The 23,223-nt window shown below is 37.1% G+C and overlaps 1 protein-coding gene across 1 annotated transcript in view; it reads right to left on the bottom strand.

The window, feature by feature from the left end:
* Window positions 1-4,278: 4,278 nt before the first annotated feature.
* The window catches only part of Eya4 (EYA transcriptional coactivator and phosphatase 4), a 233,192-nt gene continuing 214,247 nt past the window's right edge, over window positions 4,279-23,223 (bottom strand). The window contains exons 13-19 of the mRNA XM_070010083.1: window positions 21,829-21,918; window positions 15,794-15,852; window positions 15,526-15,686; window positions 12,685-12,799; window positions 10,322-10,443; window positions 8,283-8,383; window positions 4,279-5,005 (exon numbers count right to left, since the gene is read on the bottom strand). Coding sequence (XP_069866184.1) covers window positions 4,925-5,005; window positions 8,283-8,383; window positions 10,322-10,443; window positions 12,685-12,799; window positions 15,526-15,686; window positions 15,794-15,852; window positions 21,829-21,918 — 729 coding nt within the window. The 3' untranslated portion in view covers window positions 4,279-4,924. The remainder of the gene's footprint in view (window positions 5,006-8,282; window positions 8,384-10,321; window positions 10,444-12,684; window positions 12,800-15,525; window positions 15,687-15,793; window positions 15,853-21,828; window positions 21,919-23,223) is intronic.

The following is a 23,223-nucleotide window of genomic DNA, read 5'->3' on the forward strand; positions in this document are numbered from 1 at the left end:
AGTGTTGATTGTTTCCAAGCAGATGTAAGCTGGTGAAAGTTTATATGTGTCACTGTAGAAAAGTTCAGAGAGGCATTTGAATTTTTTCACAGTTATAAATCTAGTTATATAACTACTCTATCTTTTCAGAAATTGCAAACGATCTCAAGATGCAGAAGTCTGATGCTAAATCAGTTGGAGACCCCAAATAATTTTCCACAAAGTTCTTCTATGTTACTGGCATGATGTCATAAGCTTACACAAATGGTAAACACTTAATGAATGATGAACTAATGTGACTTGGTGGAATTAATTTTAAATGAATTTACTTACTGCTGTCAGAGAAATTCAGCTGTGATCTGGCAACTCACAAATCCATGTCCCACTGCACAACCTTGCTGTGGCTCTCTCTTCTTCTGCTGCTATATTTCCTACCTTGTCTAAATGCTTCCATTCCAGTACCCCTTTCCCTTGCTTCCATTTTATCCTTGAAGATTCAGTTCAGAGGTTATTATTTTTTTCTATGGTTTTTCCCCCCCCTTAGGAGCTAGTTAGGAGCTTCTGCAAGCGACTCTGCACACACCCAGTGCCTGATGCTTTACTACCCTTCCCCCCTCTCAATCCTCACCTCACTGAACACTGGAAGAACCTTGATGGTCAGGGGTGTGTTGAATTCAAATTCAACAGTACTTTGCTAGGGCTGTGTGTAAGTTGATTTACTTGGCATTTCCTCCCCTAACACACACTCACTATCAATTCCATGTATTGGGGAGTTCAGTCATAAAACTTTCACAAGCAAAACAAACAAACAAATCGTAAGTACAAAAGCCTACGAAAAATGACTGGGTATAGGTCTGTGCCAACAATATGACAGTGCCTGTGTGGTGGTGAGAAATGAATGAGAACAGGGTAGGATATTCAGATGGACAACCTATGAAGCCTACGTCACTAATATAGTCCGTACGCCTGGTAAAGATCATGGTGTCTGGGCTGAGTGAGGTGGTCAGCCAACAGCTGGAGGTTTCCAGGAAGAGGAAGGACATGCCCTGACTCACAGCATCATCCTGAGGACAGTGGTGAAGCGACGTAAGGACCAAAGCATGAGGCCCAGCTAGAGGCGATTAGTCGTGGGAGAGGTTCAACAGAGCTGTGGCAGAACCACATGCTCCGATTTGGAAACGCTCATTGGAGAAGTCCCTTTATCCAAGATGGTGTACTGAACAGGCAAAGGGGCATGTGTTTGTACTTAGCAAGAGTCAGAGAGATGGCATTTAGAGCTGATTTCCTCTCACAAATTCAACTTTCAATGATAATTAGATATAAGAGGTTAGAAAGGATGTATACATTGTAATAGTTACAAATATGTTCATCTAAAGGGAACTTGTTTTAAATATTCTAACAGGCAATCATTTGTTGTTAATGAATTATGTCTATGTTGTCCTGCATTCTATGTGGACGAAATATGAAAAAACTAGCCAGCGCAGGTCTCAGTAAACCAGCAACTTTAAAGTGTTAATTGGTGACATTTTACTATGTTACATCTCAGTTTTGCTTGACTACAAATTATGCAACATAAGCTCAGAAAAAGAAAACACAACACCAAAAAATCTACATGAAAATTTCATAAGATGTAGAATGAAGGCAAATAAATACACATACAAAAACTCTGCCCAATGGAAGGGTGAGGAAAATGAAAACATTTCCAAAGGTATTTATTTGAGAAATAGTAAAGATGTACATATTTTTACAAGCTTTTAATATTAATTTACATTTCTTTAAATTATGTAGGCCCCAAGAAATCTATATTTTACTAATACATAACAGAAACCCTTGCCTTTGATGGTAAGATCACCATAGATCTCCCATAGCTGGAGTCAAAATGCAACTTTGGCTCATGATGCTTAAGTCTTTGTGTTGAAAAGAAGTACTAAATGCCATATTCCTGGAGAATGTAGGCTTGTCATAAACAGCTGTGCTTTACACAAATGACTTCAGAGTGAAGCATGCTGTTCACACTACTGTGAATCTTTGCTCTCCAGAGACAAAGGAAGAAAACGTCCAGACAAATATCTATTTCTGTGCATAAACTGTATGATTCTAAAGATACCCTTTCTGCCTCTGAATTTGATTTACACATTTTTTACAGGGGTCCTATGCTCTAATATTGTAGACAGGCTGGCTAATTCATTGCTGAATTTATGCAGTTTTTAGTTTGTTAAGGTGCCACACAAGGTGGTTGTCTTTCCTAGTCATATACCAAATGTGTGTATGTGGTAACTGAAAGTCCATTTAAGTTACAGAACAATTTTCAAACCAGTTTACAGTAAGGCACAATTTGCTACCTGTAAATAGAACATGGGAACTGACAAAGGGCTGGCTTTCTCTCTGCTGGCTTATTGTGTGGTCTTCTGACTAGACAGGAAGAGAACTTTCTGTTCTTCAGGCACAAAGCATTTGAGCATGCTCAAACTCACATGACCCGTGATGCCAGGGCTTGCTGGCTAGCACCACTGTGTGCCAGACAAGCTGTTCTGCATCAAGCAACCTCTAGTTCAGGTTTTATGTTGACACATACTCAAAAGGAAAAAAAAACACATGTGTGTAAGAAACAGCACTGGGAGATGGTATCAGCCATCTTTTCTACATCCTGTGTAAAGGTTTTTCTGGCATCTGCAGGCTTAGCAGCATGAGAAGCCTTGCTTGGCTGACAGAAAAAAGAGTCAAACATGTTGATGTAATACCACTGGCCTATTATTTGAAGAAGCTGGCTATACAGCAAGATCATTCATTCACAGTCATAAATATCAAGGTTTTAGTGCACGAAGTAATTGATAATGAATGCAAGCCTTCAATTTTTAAAGCCATTTTCAAATTAAAGGCCAATAGAAGTGTAAGATTTCTTATTTACTATTAAAGGTCTTCCATAATTTGCCTGCCACGGTACTTGGGGCTGAGGTAGCCAGAAGCCACACCCACTAAGTAAGTTTATGCCATGAAATCACAATCTGATGCAAAATTAGGATCTCCTTCTTTCTGCCTCTTTATGGACTTAGCATTCACTGAAGAAATACAAGTTTATTGCATGAAGAGTACAATCATATTTCCCAGTGAATATTCACAGTGATCTGCGAGCAAAGTGTAGGTTTTATTTTAGCCACGGAAGTCTCAATCGATCAACTGACACGAACCAGTCTCTAGTTAGGAAGACTGACTCATCCCTTACTATGACATTTTAAACACAGAACTATAGGTGCAGACACGATTAGAATACTCTAGATCTCTGAGTCTTAAATTTCCACAGGGGAAATCATGTCATAGAAATGGTAGGAGAACCTGTATCGTGTTCCCAACATGGGCTACACACCAAGAAAGAAAGAAAAAAAACCATGCAAACACAACAACGATGACAAGTTCTCCCTGCAATGAATGCTGCCCAATACCCAGTAACAGTACAAGCAGAAACCGATGTATGCAAATCTGTAGTGGGGAGCCCCTAGATTGATGTGGTAAGACTGAGGAAACAGACAGTTTTACGGTTGTGATTTGGTAATGCTGTGAAAATGCAGGTCACCTGTTCATTCTTGTCTGGTGGTCTACTCAAGGTAAAACTTTCCTAGCTTCACTTCTTCCCTTGGAAGCCATCTGCTATGTCTGCCTATTATTAACGATAACATTTGAATTTCTTTTTGCAGTAGTATTGGCTATATTTTTAAGCCACAGTCACACAATGTGAATTTTAAGCTATGTCCATGGCATATTACAAAAATAATTTGGGTGATAATTGCTAATGACTTGTATGATAATATCTTCCTCAAAGCAATTTACACATATCAAAATGTCACAAACTCAATACTGTGCAAATTTTCCTGGATATGGCTCGTTTTCTTGCGGAAAACTATAAAAAGGATACTCGAGACTTTAACCTACACTTCACTTTTTAAGTTCAGGTCCCACAGTCTCTCCTGATCTTTCTGTTTATGGTTAGATGCCTCCTACAATTATTGGAATTATTAAGAACCCAAAGAAAACACAAGCTTTCATTTATTCTTATATCCAAATACTCAGTTTCTTCTTGATATCTGATAGCTTGAATTTTAAATTTGGTCATATTAAGAATTATCACAGACTTTTTTTTTGTTTTCCTTTTGTTATTGTTTTTCATTATCTACAGAAGTTTTTTTTAAAACCAAAGTTACATCAGAACACACAAACTCTGTCTTGTCTTTAAGGCACAACACATCATTATGAACATTCTGTTTTGCCAAACTTAAAAAAGAGACAATATTATATTCCCATGACCCCCCTTGTCCCCTCCCCAACAAATGAAAGAAAAATTTCACCCACTTTCAAAGTCAGCTGCTACTAAGTCACAGTAAATTATTTCCATCCATAATGTACACAAATTACAGGTCTAGATAGGACTGTCCTTATACAGTCGGAGTGCATTCCAATTCAGATTTTCTGGGCTAGGTAGGGTAAAGTCAGGTTCAAACCTCAGGGCTGAGAAGAGTTCTCATGTTGGGGAATGTTGTTGACCACCTTGTCAGATGGAGCACAGACGCTGTGGCTTGAGAGGGTGAGATCTTTGCTAAAGGTAATTCCAGTTAGGACTCATTTGTTGTGCAGAAACCTCCACAGATTTGTTGTTGTTGTTGTTGTTGTTGTTGTCATCATCATCTTTGTCATTGTTGTTAATAAACCATTAAAGTGTTGTAAATATAAGACCATCGAGTTTTGTTTCTGTAGCACTAAAGTTGAATTTCATTCAGCAATCTGAATTCTTCATTTTGGAATTTTCATTCCAAATATTTCATCCTTTAAGACAATTTATATGTGTAGAGCCAGAGGCATTGAATCACACATAAAAATTCAGTGTACTTGAAATATATATATATATATATTTATTTATATGTATATAAAATGGATCCCCAGCTAGAGAACACAGTTACAAATACTCTAATTCCAGTGCTTGATGGAGAGCCAAAAGGTCCGAGTGACTTGATATCCTCCAAAAGGGCATGTTGTGCTGTGTGGTTAAGAGAAGGGAGGATGGAGAGGGAGGGGGTGGGATGAAGAATGTACAGAGATCATGACCATCATCTCAATAATGCAGCGGCTCACACAAAGGCATCTGTCTATCCAGGTTCAAGAGAGGGCATTTAAATAAGGGATGGCCATATCTGAAGGTTTGGCAGCACCAATACAGCATATTCAGAGTAACAAAGAAATAGATCTGAACTGGATTGTAACAACAAAGCAAATATTCAGATATGTAGGTGGCTTTCCTTGGCAAATTAATTGGCATTAACAACATTAGTATCTGGGAAAGCAAGTAAGCATGAAAAACTCTTATCTGACTGATGGGAAGCAAGTTTTGAGCAGTACAAAGTTTATTTAAAATAACATTAAACTATGAACTTCTTAAGCCCAAGTCCTTTTGTCTATCTGAGAAGAAAAGAATGAATTCATTTCTATGTAAAATAAGAAGAACAACTTTGAAGGTGGACTATATGATGTAGAAAAAAGGTGGTGATTTATATTTTCTTAATTATCAAGGATAACTGTAACTTAAGCCAGTAGAGTTGATTTGATTTATTTCCCTGGCAAAATAGTGAGAGATAGTGCATTAGCAGCAGTAGGGGAGATGGTTTACTCAAAGGGATAAAATTGGCTTCTTGTTGGTGTGAAAAAATCTTGACATTACAATGATTTTGTGTTTCTTCAGGGATATTCCAGGGACTGGTATATATGTGGCATTAAAATTTCACAAAAGAGACTGATAGAAAAACAACAACTAGAAAAACCCACTAGGGACAAAAAATAAAAAACTAAAGAAACCTTGTTATAGTAAATAATAGAACAATAGCATCATTAATAAGTTTGGATTGACAACATCTAGAATATAGATGTATGGAATGTAGTCACATATATGAAAAAAATTTTATTAAAAATAAAGATCATAATAATCACCATGTCTATATAACTCTTTGCTATTTAATATGATAACCACTAGCCACAAGACCACGTGAAATGATTAGTTCAATTTAAAATATACTGAACTTCAACAACTTAAACCAACAAAGGAATACAGACAGCACAGCAATAATTTTATACTGATTAGGTGTTGGGGCATATTATTTTGAAGATATTGGACTAATATACTATCATATATAATTTTAACCTCTCTTTTTACTTTTAAATATGACTTCCAGGAAATTCTAAAAATTATATATATATATATATATCTCACCTTATATACTTCTATAGAAAAACAGGGTTGTATATATAATATTCCTATTTCTAAACTTGGATATTTTTCTTTAAATTTCTCAAACACAGTGGGCTTTAGGTCAATTTAGAGCACAAAAAATTCACCTACAAATGACTTTTAAAAAATTCAGCTCAGATCTATTTGTAATAACAGAATAGTATTCAGTATTTTTGCACATGCAATTACTGCTATGTCCAAATAAAAGCATGCATTCTAGATACTAGGAAAACCAACCACCTGTGTATCCAAGTAGAATTGTAAGCCTTCACCATCACCCAGACTGTATCTACATAAACAACCATTTGAAAATAGCATTCTCTCTGAGAGTTGTATCCATTTGGAGTCACACTTTTTTTCCCCCTGAGGTGCTGGGTGTAAATCAGAAGTATAAAACCATAGTCCAATTTTGTGCTGCAGATAACTGGTAAGCTTCAGTTTTCAAGGGAAGACACTGGGAAAGTGCTTTTTTTTGTTAGTAGTGATGTAGAGATACAGGAGTTTCACATAGGTTAAAAGACATGGACACATTGGCTGGAGGGCTGCATCACTGACCGCTACTTGTTATGTGTCATGATGGTGTCAAAATCATGTGCAGTCAGGACACTGACAAACTCCATAAACTTTTCAGCTGTGTGTGACTGGAAGCATTTCAAGTTGTGATCAATAACACAGATTGGGGTTCTTCAGGCTTTGCCCCTGATATCTTACAGAACATCGTTGGGAACCAATGTGCTTGCTGTCTTGAGTCTCTAACACTACTAATGAACCCTGTCAGTAGTCCTTTAATTGTGCTCCCTTAATGGGATGGAAAAGTACAGGGAATCTCAACTCGGGCTGTTGGCACCATCACCAAACCTTCTGGCACAGAATTACTTTCCTCCTTCTCCATTCTGCTTGGTTTGAGTTGACTAAAAATATAAATCATTTTCTTTCTCTTTCTAATACAGCCACAAATTCTTCTATGAATCTGCTTCTGCTGATATTTTTTAAAAAACATAGATATCAACTAACCACTCCAGGACATGCAAGTATTCAATAAAGTCTTTATTGGATGAAGATTTAAACTGTCTTGAGATAAGGACAACTTTTTTTCTATATGGAACAATGCTTGTTTGAAAATATTCAAATCACCATGTTTTCCTGTGTTGTATAAATTCTATACTTCTATCTTGGGCAGAGAAGGCTTTTCTATTATCACTCAATGATGGGAACAGCTCAGTATTGTGCTCATTGATAAGCTTAATATTGGAGGCCAATGCTGTTATCATTTATCTACTGATGCTGAAGCAACCATTTCATGATTGGCTTGGTTTATTCTTTAGAATATACAGAACTGATAAAAGGCTTATCTATAGTGCTTATGAAACCTTCTAAATATGTTGAAAGCCCATTATTTGGCCTCAATCAACTATCAATGGCACAACCATAATGACCATTTTCTGCATGATGTCAAGTACATTGCCTCCAATCTTTAATTGGAATAGTACATCCTATCTTACTAGGCTTTATTAAAATCTCTTCAAAGTTTCATTCAGATTTCCATTCTCTCTTCAGCACTTCCCAATGAGTTACACTCATGTGTAAGAAACTCACAGAGATTATGTGGCACGTGAGACAAATGAGTCACTCAATGTGAGTTTTCTTTGACCTCATCTAGTTGATCTTGGTAAACTTCATGGGTTTAACAATAATTCTTGCTTATCTTCTTGACTATGATGTCATCTGTTATCTATGAGCATTGGGTATGAATGTATTAAATATTGTATATATAAGCAAATATGTGTTTATTATGTATTTACACGCACAAATTAATAGAACTAAATTTCTTTGCGTTTCCTATTCAATTTCAGGCAAAAAAAAGCTAGACTCCAAATGGTTTATTTGAATGTAAGTATTGATCCTTTCATGCTCTTACTGCTTGACATCTACAAATCCAAATCATTTGTCAAGCTGCCCTTGGGCCAAACTATGTGAATGCAAACAAAAGGCTTGCATTAGCAGATTCACACCGACATTGTTGGAGACAGGTTACCTTTTTTGCTGCCTGTTCTTCTTCTACACCATCCCCAATTACAACATACACTACTTTTCTGCCAAACCTTTGCATTATTCGTTCAAAGCAACTTTCTTTTCCTGGAAGATAAATAAGATAAGGTTCAGAGTGAAGTTACCTGGTTAGCAGCATGCTCCTCATCGCGGCCATCTCCAATCACAACATAAGTTATGTTAGTGCCAAATCTGGACACTATACGCTCAAAACAGCTTTCCTTGCCTGAAAAACAACACACTGCTTATTCTTCCAGCCATAGCATTCATGAACCTGAGGATTCATAAGGTGTTACGTTACTGTGTCTTGAACATCACTAGAACTAGCTGAAGACCTGTGAGTTTACATTTCAACATATACTCTTGAATGACTTAACTCTGAGGATCATAGTATTAAACAATACATGTATGGCTCAGACCTCAAGAAAATCAGCAGGGTTAGGCATTTAACCTCGAGAAAATATGACTCGGTTTGCTCCACCAAAAGATTATTAGAACAACTTCACAGGCAAACTTAAGTGCCAGCATTCTTTGTTTAGTCTGATAGATGGAGTTTATCTAGTTCTTTTTAAGTAGTATATTATTGTAGAAAACTGATCTAAGAAAAAAGGAAGAAATACTAACATGTGGATTTACGTGGATAAGTAATTCCTTTCTTCACGTGGAGGGGAGCTAACATGCTCATTTTTGCTGTACTAGCTGCCACCTTCCTATTGCTAGGGCTGCCTCCAGCTCTTCCCCTCCTCCCTGCTGCCCTACAAAGGCATCCCAGAATTCCTATACAACCTTGGTTTTTATATCATTAGAATTATTCTCCGAAGCTATTTTTGCCCCTTTGAAAAAATGATGGTTTAGAACTAAAAAATATATACACTAGCTTATAGGGAACAATAAAAATAATATTTTTTTCAGATGAAACGTAGGAAATAATTTGGCCAATAAAAATATTATCCTAAACCAGAAATGTTTATTCTGGTGTACTATCCTTCGAGTGCTACTAAAGTAAAATCACATTCTGCACATTAATTTTGCAAACATGCATATGTGTATTCATGCGAAAGATATATGGGATTGATATCTGGATGTGCACTAAAGAGTTTATGACAATTTAGTGTTTATTTCATAAAAGTCTGGCTCTCTCTGACTGCCTTCCAAAACAGCAGTCTCTGGGGGCTCCTTTTACCACAGCCAATAACAGCCTTCCACAAGGCCCAGGGTGGGTTATTTTTGGTGGGGGATTTTAGGATTTCAAATTTCTCTTGTCAAGGTGCCAAAGCCTAAGTATGTTGACCTTCTGGACACATTATACAACCCATTTATTTTCCCAGGCCTTTCCTTGACAGTGCAATACAGACACTTTTTTTCTTTTAACTCTTTCAAAAGGGAAGAATTTAACTTTTGGTTTTGAACATTTATTGGATGTTTTTATCTGTGAATGCACTTAGAGTCAAAGACAGCCCCACAGATAAACATAGCTCAAAAAGCAAGATGGTAAATTCTTTAATTCATTCTATCTGGGGGATGGTGGATATTATGTATCCTGACTGTTCCAATTATGTCTTTTTGTTTCATAAAACTTCTTTCTTACTTCTGATCATGTTCATTTTTCTGGATGCTGGCTGAATCCATCTGCAATGATGTTGTGATCTTAAAATAGTATTTTAACCTTCGATCTAAAGTATTACATACAGAAGGATGCAATACTGTATTCAACAACAATTTAGTTATTACTTTGGTTGGAGAGATTATGAATTATCGACATGAAGTGTGCAGGAATATTCTGTAAAATTTCAGGAATAAATCAGAACTACCTAGATACTCAGTTCAGAAATTCACGAGCCAAGCATGTTCACAAAATATTCCTGTGTATAATGAGTGGAAAGGAATTTTCTCATATGAATTTTGTCCAAGTTTGCTGGATATTCTAATAGCAAAAGGAAACCACACAGAGGAGATGCGCATTAAGACAATGACCAAACACAGATGAAAGCACATGCCACACCAAGTTTAAAATCCCTTCCTTACCTATTTTAGTTGCACTGTAAATATTTTCAATGGGGAAAGCACCTCCTAAGCTGTACAGAAGAACCTTCGCTAGTGCTGGGATCAGCTGGGTTGTTGTTACCAAGACATTGACGCAGTTACTCCTAAAATAAGGAGGACATAGACTTGTTTTCTAGTAGTCGGTAACTTCCGATAGTGCACGCTTAGAATTGTCACTGTTTTCTAGATCCACAAGGAGTAACTCTTTTCAGTGTCCAGCAGCCACTTCCTACCAACAGACAAAGCTCCCTGAATGACAACAGGGCATTTAGGATAATACACATCCCATGTAGCAACAAACGTGACAACATGCTAGTCAGAGTCCTATGGAGATAAGTTTTAACAAACCATGGTGAAATAAAATAAAAGAAAGGTTTTTTTTTTTTGGTCAGTTGTGGAGTATGAATTCTGGGCCTGGGCGCTGTCCCTCAGCTCTTCAGCTCAAGGCAAGCACTCTACCACTTGAGCCACAGCACCACTTCCGGTTTTCTGGTAGTTAACTGGAGAGTCTCACAGACTTTCCTGCCCCAGCTGACTTTGAACCGTGATCCTCAGATCTCAGCCTCCAAAGCAGCTAGGATGACAAGCGTGAGCCACTGGCACCCAGTGGCTTTTACATTTTTGAGATGTGGTTCTGGGAAAGAGTTTTGCCATTTACATTATGTTGATGTTTATAGTTACATTGCATTGTAAATACTGTATTTATAACAGAAAAAATGTTAAAGACAGAGAAAAATAAAGAAGAAAATATAAGGCAGTAGTTACTCATTAAACAGCAGAGGTAACTCCTCTCTGTTCTGTGAATTTATTTTCAATGTTTTTCTGCTTTTATAGAGAAATTTCCCCTATCAACTTTCTTACTGTAATCTATCTGCCTGCCTACCTATCTATTAATTTATATCGTGGGTTCAGGAGATAACATACCATCTATTATTTCCACTCTCACTTTCAATAAAACATAATATATACAACAAACACTTTTGCCAGGTTGACAGATTTTACATTGTATGTGCGCGCACACATGCAAGCATGCGTGTGTGTGTGTGTGTGTGTGTATGTGTATTGTGTGTGTGTGTGTGTGTGTGTGTGTGTGTGTGTGTGTGTGTGTGTGTGTGTGTGTGTGTGTATGTGCTGGTCCTGGGGCTTGAACTCAGGGTTTAAGCATACTGTCCCTGAACTTTCGTGCTCAAGGTTAGTGCTCTTCTACTTTGCACCACAGCTCCACTTCTGGCTTTTGGTGGTTAATTGGATATAAGAGTCTCATGGACTTTGCCATCTGGGCTGAGATCTTCCAATCTCAGCCTACTGAGTAGCTAGGATTCCAAGTATGAACCACCAGTACCTGGCTAATGTCTTTGAAATCCAGTTTTGATGCTTAGATTCTTTGTATTTTCCAATATGGGGTTCTATACCCTCCATATGTCCTTAATCAATAGTCATAGATGAGAGTCAGAAGGTAACCTAACTTTGCCAAAGGCTCTGATACAGAATTTAACCAAGGAGTTAGATGCATACAATGTAACTTGATCAGGTTTGGCCCATCCGTCACTCTCCCTACCCTCCCCCAACCCCTTTGGGCTTCTCAGACAGATCTCATCAAGTTTCACTGCTATATTTTTACACAATATATGCAAAGTATTTTGACTCAGTTCTCAAATGAGTCAAATTTTCAGTTCTTCCTCCTCTTCCTGTAAGTACTCCCATTTTATATTCTTGTCATTCGTTTGTTTAAGTGTATGTTAATTGTTTGAAAGAGTTTTACCATGGTATTTCACACATGGATATACAATGTTTTAAATCAGATTGACCCTCTGGCTTACCCTCATTTTCCATATACCCACTCCACTTTCAGTGTTTCATTTTCACAGATCAGTGTGTCTAAGCATTGCTTTATTTTTGTCATAGTCCCTTGTCGTTGGTCGCCAGCAGAGTGATGTTGGCTTTTTCATTGCATATCAAGGGACCCGTCTGTGGAGATTATTAGTAACCTTAATGAGAGATGGGCGGAAAGGTGTGATCTATTGATTGAGGAGAAGCAACTCTCTTCTTGATCAACACATGGACCACAAACATACTGTACTCACACACACATGTTCCACACCCACACACACTACATGTGCACCTGCTATATGCATAACATACATACACACATACTCTGCACATTCTCACACAGGCCACAGGCATACACTCCACACAGTTTGACAATCAACCACTGGACTCTGAATTGCTTGTCTTGTAAACCCTAAACCAGTGTAGATATAAAAACATTTTTAAACATCCATTTTGTATCTTTAGACCTACATCTTCCACAGCATTGAAATAGGAAGGAGAGCAATGTCACTTACCTAGTACTGATAATTGATAAAGACTTAAGTGCATTTGTTAGCCAGGAATCTGTCAGACCTTCAATCTCTGCCCTTAACTGCAGCCATGCGTCCCTCTTTGCAGGGCCAAGGAGTCCTGAAGTACAGAAGGGCAAAGCTGAGTCAGGAGCTGAAGAGTTTCTCAGGAAGGTCTAACTTGGTGTCACTTCTGTGCAGAATAGATCTTTTCTTATTTCAACTTTATCAGAGATACAGTTACAGACATGTTAATATCGATCCTTCATTTTAGAATGGATTATCTACTTACTTATTCAATAAATACTGGTTAGACAACTCCTAGGAGTCAGGCTCGGGTTAGATATGGGGAACATAATGGTAGAGATGCCGACTCTAGTTTCTGACTTCTCTGAATCTAGACTCGCAGACAGAGGGCATCTGTCACTCACAGCATCCTTCCTCAAAAGTGTGCAATACATCAGTCTGGAAAATCAGTGGCGCTCTGCTGGATTATATACACAAATCTCAGCTATTATGCCTTCCTGAAAAATGTTTCTTAATAACCACAATCATTTCCAGTTTGAAACAGCACGAATGGCATGATTAGAGGTCTTTATCAGAAGGTTTCTTTAAAAAGTTGTACAACACTATCGTAGAAGAAATTAAGAATTAAATTTAAACCCTAAAAAGCATGCCAAAATTACAATGATATAAATTACATTGATTTGCATACATAAGGAAGAGGTGTGGTATTTTATCTTAAAGGATGCAGCTATGGGGCTATGGATAGAGCTCAGGGGTAGAGTGTTTGTCTCCCACATATGAGGCTCTGGATTTGGTCCTCAGCACAGAAAACAAACATCAAAAAATGAACAGCAGTTTTGCTAAAAGAAGATCTTTATAAAACTGTATAAATCCAATCAAAAGATTTCTTTTTTATTCTTTCTCTTTCCATCCCTCCCTCCCTCTTTCTCTCCCTCCCTCCCTCTTTCTCTCTCTCCCTCTCTCTTTGTCTCTCTCTCTCTCTCTTTCTCTCTCTCCCTCTCTCTCTTTCTTTCTTTCTCTCTTGCTTGCTTGCTTGCTTGCTTGCTTGCTTGCTTGCTTGCTTGCTTGCTTGCTTGCTTGCTGTTGTGGGGCTTGAACACAGAGCCTGGTGCTGTACCTGAGATTTTTTTCTTTTTGATCTAGGCAAGTCTCTACCATTTTTAGCCACTGCTCCACTTCTGGATTTTCATGGTAGTTTATTGGCGATAAGTCTTAAGGACTTTCCTGCCTGGGTTGGCTTTGAACAATGACCTTTAGATCTCATCTTCCTGAGTTGCTAGGACTACAGGAATGAGACATCAGCACCCAGCTTGAAAGATTTCTTACTTAAGAGGTATTCAGAATACAAGGATCACAATTACAAATAGATGCGTTAATGTTAAAGTTAAATATACTCTCCACAATTGGTTTTAATGAGAACATCTATTTGTACAAAGGGTCTCATAAACAGCACCAGAGTAAAACAGAACACAGGAGTTTTCCCTTGAACAGGGGCAAGGTAGAACCCACAAAGCCTATTAGGTCTGGTTTCCTATTGGGAAATGAAGCTCTTCCATAACCAAACTCTTTGGCTCTTAAATTTATATTATTCAGTTCTTGAGTATCTATGGAACATCTATGTGCTTTCATGCTAGACAAAGACAAGGGAAACAAACACAGCACTACCCCCCTTTGAATGCATATGGATGGATATGGTGTATCTAATAAAATCTGAAACTTTACATAACTCACTGTATTCTCTGAGATTTGTGAATATTCCTGTGTGTAGTATACAGATGTGTTCAGAGGTAGTATTCTCTTTTGCATTCAATTTTCTTTCTTTCTTTCTTTCTTTCTTTCTTTCTTTCTTTCTTTCTTTCTTTCTTTCTTTCTTTCTATTTCTCTCTTTCTCTCTTTCTCTCTTTGTTAGTTGTCAGCCTACTTGTGCTCAAGGCTAGTGCTCTACCACTTGAGCCATAGCACCACTTCTGGTTTTTGAGTAGTTAATTGGAGATAAGAGTCTCATCTGCCCTAGCTGGCTTTGTACCACAATCCACAGATCTCAGGCTCCTGAGTAGCTAGGATTACAGGCGTGAGCCACCAGCGCCTAACTTTCCTTCACTTTTCTTAAGAAAGAGAAACAAACAAGTACCCTAAGAGAAGAATATTTTATAACCTCATGCCTAATCTTAGGAATATGGCTGACCTACAATTGCTCTTAAAAACAGACATCATCCATGTTCATAGATCATAGGAATGTCACAGGTTTTTGATATCATCTGGAAAATAGATTGATGAGCATAAAATACACCAAACTTCAGGATATTTGAACTTTTTGATAATCATAGTAAATCTTGCATATGGAAAAGATACACTGTCAGATAACATGTGATTTTAAAAACTGATCTAACAGTCCTTTTGAGTGTCTTTAAATGCTGTGGATCACTGTCTATATTTGTGTTGATAGGGTTACAGAGAGGGAAAGATGGCCATTGTCTTTAGAAAAGTCTTCCCACTGCTTCCTTGGTTTTATGACTGATTTTCACTTACAATGTCACAAGAACCAACAGATGAAGTAAGCTAAATACTTTCCTATAAATCTCAATGAAAGAACTGAGCACAGTTTCACAAAGAATGCCCCGTTACTGGTACAGGATGCATCTTTTCTCTACAGTTATTTTTTCCCATGAATTCTAAGAAAATAAAAATTCAGGCTCAATGTTGTTCCACATGAGTTTTCACAGATTTATTTTACAGTCAGACAATCTCTCACGTGAAACCTAAGCTTGAATTCTACCTACACCCATGGTGCCTTTATTCTATGAAGTAAGCCATGCGTACCTCCGACATTGTTCTTGTAGGTGTTATATAATTCTTTTACTCTTCTGTAACGAAAAGCCAACTTCCTCATCCAGTCCACTCCTCCTCTTACACCTGTTGGCAAACAAAGGTTTGCACTACTTGCAGCTGCATGGAAGCCATCAGTTGCAAAACTGTAGGTACTGCAACACCCAAAATACATTAAAAAGAAATAAAAGAAATAATTACATGTGCAAAACTCCACAGCTCAATTTCTGTAGGAAACAGCAGACTGAAAGGCATGGCTTACCTTAAGTCCTGCCCATTATCATCGGAGGAAACATCATCTATGTGAACTTGATCGCACTCCTGTTTAAAAGAAGGGAACCGTTACTACCTGTACTCATGTGCTGGCCAGCAGATGGCAGCATCGGCCAACATACCCTTCAACCCCAGGCTTGTTTATTGAGGTTGGAAAATGGCACCATTTCTGCTCTCCATGATCTGAAGTATGAAGGGGTATGAAAACACGCAGCAAATAATTCCGGCAAGTGATTTCAAAAAAATAAGTTTAATCTTACAAATACTGATAAGGCTATTCTTTTTTGGATTTGTCTGTCATGTCCGCTTTCTTCTAGTTCTTTCTGTCGTGCACACTCAAGCAAAGTGAATATAGTGTGGCCTGAACAATTAATATGGTCACTCTTATTATTTGCTGAGCTGTGATAGAAGGGCTTAATTTTGAATTATGGTGACCCATGAGATTTCCATGTCATCCTGTTTTGGGCTAGACTGGGGTTGTTATTTCAAATGTTCTTGTATTTAACATTGAAAGAAAGGTTATAACCATAGAAGATGATATTTTCCTTTCTCCAGCTTTTTTTTAATTGAAAAATAATATCTAGAAGTAAAAGGCGAAGCTTTACCATATCAAATGTACTACAAATGCCAAAAGCTTTAGGAAAATGTAACTATACGATAGGTCTGATAATTAGCCAGAATCTAGGACTTTTGCATTGTTCTGTCTTGTTCTGCCATCAAATAATCTGCAAAGTTCTAGTAAAATGTTACCTAACTAAAGGTGGAAATTGTTTACAGCATGTAAAATACCTAGCCTTTAGAAGAATAGATCCATAAATCAAAATAATAAATTATAATTACTAGTCATTATTTTTAAAAGTGACTTCAGCTATTGGCAGTGGCTCACACCTGCAATCCTAGCTACTAAAGAGGCTGAGGTGTGAGGATCGCGGCTCAAAGTCAGTCTGGGCAGGAAACTGTGAGAAAGTGAGAACATCTGTAACCAGCAGAAAACCAAAAGTGGAGCTGTGACTCAATGTGCACTAGCCTTGAGCAAAGAAACTCAGGGAAAGTACTCAGGCCCTGGCTGGGTTTCAGACCCATGACTGGCAAAAAAAAAAATTAAAACAACCTTCAGATTAAGTCTTGGTTACCCTTTAGAACTGTATTTATTTCCCTCAAATTATTTCATTTGTACAATTTCTGTTTCTATACATAGTGCTTACCATTCAAAATTATTTTTTTTAGCAGTACTGGGATTTGAACTCACAGTCTCGTGCTTGCTTACCCCTGAGTCACATCTCTATCCTCATCTTTTATTATTATTTTTAGGATACCTGAGCTGCCCTCAGCCCACTTCTAGACTTCCTATTGTGGTTGTGATCACAGGTATATGAACCATGTCTACCTTCCCTTTCTTGGGAAAAAGCCTTCTCAGGGCCTGGCTCTCTGGTCCTCTCAACATCAATCCCCCATATCGTAGTTTATGATAACAGCAGCGTATCACTGAACCCAACTATAGGTTGAGACGGGGGCTCATAAACATTTCTGCCTTGGCCAGCATCAAAGCATGATCCTTTCATTCTCAACCTCCCCAAAAGCCAGGATGACAGGTGTGAGCTTTCACATTAATTTGGGAATAGGTCACACAACAAGGGCTTTCCAGTTACTGTTCCTGTTCATGGCAGGCTTGGTAGTGTCTGTAGACTAACACTGAGTGTCTAGACTCCAGCTTCTTATCAGGACCACATCCATTCTATTTCAGATATCTCTGGCTTCCTTTAAAATATAAAACTCAGTGAGAGGCACAATTCATTTCTGTTGAAAATCCAGATTACTAATTTATAAAGTTTCTAAGTTTCATATAAATGTTGGGCTTAGTTTTTTTTTTACAATGAAATCTCTACCTTTATTCATGGGGTAGATTTAATGCAACTAGAAACTCCGGGGAAGGGAGTGTTTCCAGAAGATTTTCAATTCCTCAAAGTTTTTTTTTCCTCTTAAAAATGACAGGAATCTAGATAAATGATCATTTTTGACAGCATTATCATAATCATTTACATTTTCAAATGCAAAGTCAGGGGGGAAGATGGGATGGGAAGGGGAAACAAAGGAGGAGGTTACAATGCTTGATAAGAAATGTACTCATTATCTTGCCATGTAATTGTAACCCCTCTGTACAGTATGTTCACAATAAAAAAAGAAAATAACACTATCCTAGATGGTAGATTTTAAGAAGATCTTTATGGAGGGATAAACCAAAGTAGAGAGCAGCAGCTAAGCCTCCTAATCATAGCTGGACATGACATCAAGAAGCATCTGCTTCTGTTTGATCAAGAATTGGTTGAAAGGATGCCAAGCTATTCGTACAGGAAGGGTAGCCTTCCAGCACAATTTCAGGTAAAAATATTACAAGCAAATGAAAAAGCAATTGAACTGTGCTTTCAAAAGATAGAGAGATTTAACTAGTTAGCATGAAAACTTAGAAATAAAATTCTCCTAAGATATAGAAATACCAATGGAGTCCTCTAGGGCAGAATTATTCCTTTTTTAGAGATAGTGATATTCTTGAAAAAAATGTAGGTTGAAATCAATATAATATGACAACACATAAAGTTACCTACTCTAGTGAAGTTCTGAAATATTTCCTCATATGTAAATAATTTTCCTGTTTTGATAATAAACTAATCATATCACAAAAAAGTCAGGGGGGACAAGAGTTTCTTGTAAATTACTCTGGTAATCAGAAGTTATTTCTCCAATATTCCCCATTCTACTTTTCACAGAAATTCCTCTGACATTTCAAGTATTCATTCACATGATGAATTTATACATAGGTTGCCCCCAAATTTATTTTTTTACTCCTGGGGACAACAGTATATCAAACTTATTGGACCATGTACTCTGTATTCGAAGTTATGTTTGAGGCTTTTCCAAATCTAACTTCTCTTTAAATTTATGCCTAGTTAACTGTGCCTGTTGACTCTGGACGATTGCCTGAGGATTATAGTCCAGTGAAAGAAACTTGAACTTCAATTACTGACATTTTCAGGAAAAACTAAATAATTGGTCTTCAATTGGTTTCACTCTGAGGAACTATGCAACAATCCTTTTAACCCAAACCTGCAATAGCTAAAAAAAATTAATAATAATAAATCAAATAGAGTACTTTACTTTGGTTTTTTAACACATTTTAGTGGAAGACCTCAAATGTTTGAAATGTATCTGGTGCTAATCTTAAAATGTTTTAATTTTGTCTTCCAAGGTGACCACAGAATTGTCTCTGATCCTTTCCTGTTAGATTCCACAGCAGCCTCCCCTCACTTTTGTGACCCCAAAGTCCCTGGTGCCTACTTTTTCAGATCTCACTGAAATCACATCTGATTTAAGCAGAGCATTGGTTGTGTGGGGGACAGTGAGTGCAGTGAGCATTTAACCTTCTCTGCAGTTGTGCAGGAAGAAGTGAAGACAAAGACGTGGCTACCAGAAGGAATTACATTTGTATCTTTCCAGGAATTCTGAGAGGAGCAGCTGGCACTGCATATGTTGAAGGGCTGGAGTCCCAGTTTGGATTTTAAAGTTAAAAAAAAAGACTCAAATAATTTAACTACCGAAGGAAAAAAAATCCACAGTAAGCTCGTGGTATAGTTATACTCTCATCAGGAATTATTCTCTTTGTCAACAGAAGTGGAAATAAGTCCTCTTAGGGAACCTTTGCACTCTGGCTGCAAGAGCTTTATAGAAACAAACATGTGCAAGTAGAGTAGACTTTGAATGTCAGTTACAGAAGTCTAGAGGTGTATATGTAATGATTCCAGACGATCATGAACACTATTGTTCAGATTTTATTAGTTTACCGCTTATTTATGTCACTTAGTAATACATTTTTTAGTTCCTTATCTAGATGGATGAGCTATGCATGCATGAACGAGAGTTTAGTCCATTTGTATGCAGATCTAATCTATTAAGTGTGGTATGGCTGAATAAGTAGGTTTTAGGGTTTAAACAAAGTAAAGTTTTCCATCACATTCTAAAACAGAATCAGAAAGGAGAGAGTTGATACCATTATTTTATCGGGTACTATTTCTGAGAAAGATCCTGACATATTTTGAGAGGACATTTTACATAGTGTCTAACTCAAATGCAAAGGTTCATAGCACTCTAGTGGTTATGTTATAGATTTTCATAGACGATCAAGTTTACCCAAACCTGCTAAAGGTATGTAATACCATGTGCTATTAGCACATTTCTACTTTAGAGTTCTGTTAAAAGCTGAGTAGTAAATTTCTTTCATCTTGTTTCTAGATGTTTCAACAGGAAAGCTGAAAGTTCATGTATCCAATGTATTTCTAGTAAAAAATATTAATCAAATAAAATTGGCACCGTAAATTGGGATAAGACTAAGTAAGATTATTTCTTTTTATAGATTTGAAGGGAGTAATCATCTTAAAATCATAGCCAGGTTGAATCTCATCCATGTTAGCAACAGGAAAACAGAGCTAAATCATTACCACTGTATTTCAAATTCCATCTTCCCTGAAAGTTCAAATCTGTTCTCCATCAACAAGTATATGCCAACGGATTTTATATACTAGATAGTAACAAACAGCAGGACTGACTTAAATCAGATTTTAGAGAGGTAATTATAATTTATTATCTAAAACTGGAAAAGTTGGCAAAGAATACTGATCTGTCCTGTGTTCATTTTTAAAAAGCCTCTTTGGTCATTTTGTTATCCAATGAAAACACTGACTAAACTCCAAGAAAACAACAAACAGCTATGACACAGCTCATTTTCAGTACATACACTTATGGGTTACATTGAGACTTACATTATTTTTCTCACATGTCTCAAAAGTAATTAAGTCTAGATTTAGACATTGTCAACTTAAAAAAAAATTAAGTCATTCACTGGATGTTTGCTTGTTTTAGCCTAATAGATTGGACATCAAAAACTGCTTAACTTGGAGGTTACCTTAAATGCAGTCTTTGTGCTATAGACCAGACAGTTGTTGCCTCATGAATGTAATGTGATACATATATTTATCTTAAAATACTGTCAATTAATTAGTGGAAAGTTCAACATAGAATGTCTAGAACAATGTGAGGAACCATATAGCAATCTTCCCCTCTATTTGTTATGTGGGTATAGACCATTTTATTTCACTGTAAAAATAAAACTAAGTTTACATATGTCATAACAAAAAAGAAATCTCCCTTTCAGTCTAGTTATACTTGCTCAAGAAGGACTTCTGCCCTATGCTAATCTATTTATTTATTTATTTTAACAAATTCATTGTCTAGATGCCTAACAACTTGGGTGCTTTGTACACAGAGTACATTGCACACTACTCTGTCCCTAGTCTGTTTTACCTTTCATTCATACTGTAATTTTCCTCTTCTTCTTGTCTGCCATTTACATACAGTATTGCCATTTGAAGTTTGAAAGGGAAAAATGTTGATAAAGGGAGAATAAATGCATTCATACTCATCAGAGTCTTATGTAAACAGCTCTAGCACTGTTTTACCCAGAGGTGGAGGAAAGGAGAAATGATCACATTGTCCAAAGCTAGGTTTTAGATTATGTACAAAATTCAGTGATCAGAGATGTTGGGAGCATCTGTAAATATGGTCTGGGAACTCACTGACCTGGGAAGGCTAATACTACTTCCAACGGTGCCAGAAGTAGTCGCCGAAGTACTGAAAGATGAGAGTACAAGAGGTGTCTGGCACAGGCAGCAAAACAGATATTCTCTTTTGGGCATTTTTTTCTTCCCAATATACGGCAGTCATGTAGGTGTTATTCATGACCACAGTTTCAATTTCTGTTCATGCTAGTGTGTGTGCGTGTGTGTGTGTGTGTGTGTGTGCGTGTGTGTGTGTGTGTGTGTGTGTGTGTGTGTGTGTGTGTGTTGTACTGACAAGCTCACAAATCTCTTAAACCCTGTCACTATCTTTCGGTTGTCTCAAGTTTATTACACATACAGAACCATCTAAGTTTCTAAGTGCTGCAAACAATTATTCTTCCTTTTGAAAAATTCTTACCTCTAAATCGTTAAAAAACAGATGGGTATCAGCAAGATTAAAGATCATTTCTTCCATTCGGAGACCAAGGGTTACAGCCATTGGGGGATCCTGAAAAAAAAAATGTTTGCACCATGAGGCCAAATCTTAATAGCCACAATTCCTATTAAAAAGATCTTAAGTGTATATAGTCAAGAGGTGGAAGATTCAAAACCCATTCCTTAGGACCAAACCAGTTTTTTTTTAAATTACTGAATATTTTTAAAGACAATTAATGACTATGCCAGACATAAGTATATTATTATACTCATATCACTAGATTACTATAAGTCACAGTATCAAAGAATAAATGAATCATCTCATAAAAAGGGTCAGGAGGGGAAATGGAGGGAGGAGGTAACACTGTTCAAAAAGAAATATACTCATTACCTGACACGTAACTGTAACCCCTCTCTACATCACCTTTACAGTCATTTTTTTTTGGGGGGGTCCGGTTGTGGGGCCTGAACTCTGGGCCTAGGCGCTGTCCCTCAGCTCTTCAGCTCAAAGCTAGCGCTCTACCACTTGAGCCATAGCGCCACTTCCGGCTTTTTCTTTTTGCTTATGTGGTGCTGAGGAATCGAACCCAGGGCCTCAGGTATGCAAGGCAAGCGCTCTACCACTGAGCCACCTTTCCAGCCAGTCATTTTTTTTTTAAAGAATCATCTCAGTATACTTAGTAAAGGTATTTTAATAAATAGAAAGCTTTTTAATATTAAAAAACACATTCTTTATGGGAGAAATAAGGAGAGGCTGTTCATTGTTTAAAAATACAGACAGATGAATAAAATTCTAGTGTTCCATTAACTGTGAAGGAGGGTGGTGATAGTTAGGAATAATCTATTGAGACTTCAAACTGGACAGAAAAAAGAATTTTGGATGTTCCTAATACAAAGAAATGTTAAATATTTGAGATGATAGGTGTGTTTAATTACAGACTTGTACAGATGTACACAAATCTTGTACACTAAAATACACACTGTACCTGCCTCTGAATATGGATTTTTTGTTAACTATTTAAGTTGTATATATTATTAAAAAGATGACAAAATTATCCAAAGAGGTGTTTTTCTTAAAGTTAAGGCAATAGTATGTACTGATACTCTTAGGAATTTCATACAGATGAAGATGGAGTAAGATTCTACTTTTTCAAAAGGCTGTGTATTCATGACAGGAGGAGGATGAAGGCCAACTAGATTTTACAGCATGGTTTACACACAGTCCATTGAAATTCTTTAGGAGAGAGGAATGAAGGGGGTGGTAATGAAGACTGTGACAAATTTACTGAAAAGAGGAAAGGATTTTCATCTAAGCATGGTGCTAATGAGAATTAGAAGTTGGAGAAAAATAGGCCTAAGGCAAGTTTACATCAACATA

Source organism: Dipodomys merriami, unplaced genomic scaffold (assembly GCF_024711535.1).
Source record: "Dipodomys merriami isolate MVZ:Mamm:240054 unplaced genomic scaffold, mDipMer1.0.p SCAF_8, whole genome shotgun sequence".
Taxonomy (NCBI): domain Eukaryota; kingdom Metazoa; phylum Chordata; class Mammalia; order Rodentia; family Heteromyidae; genus Dipodomys; species Dipodomys merriami.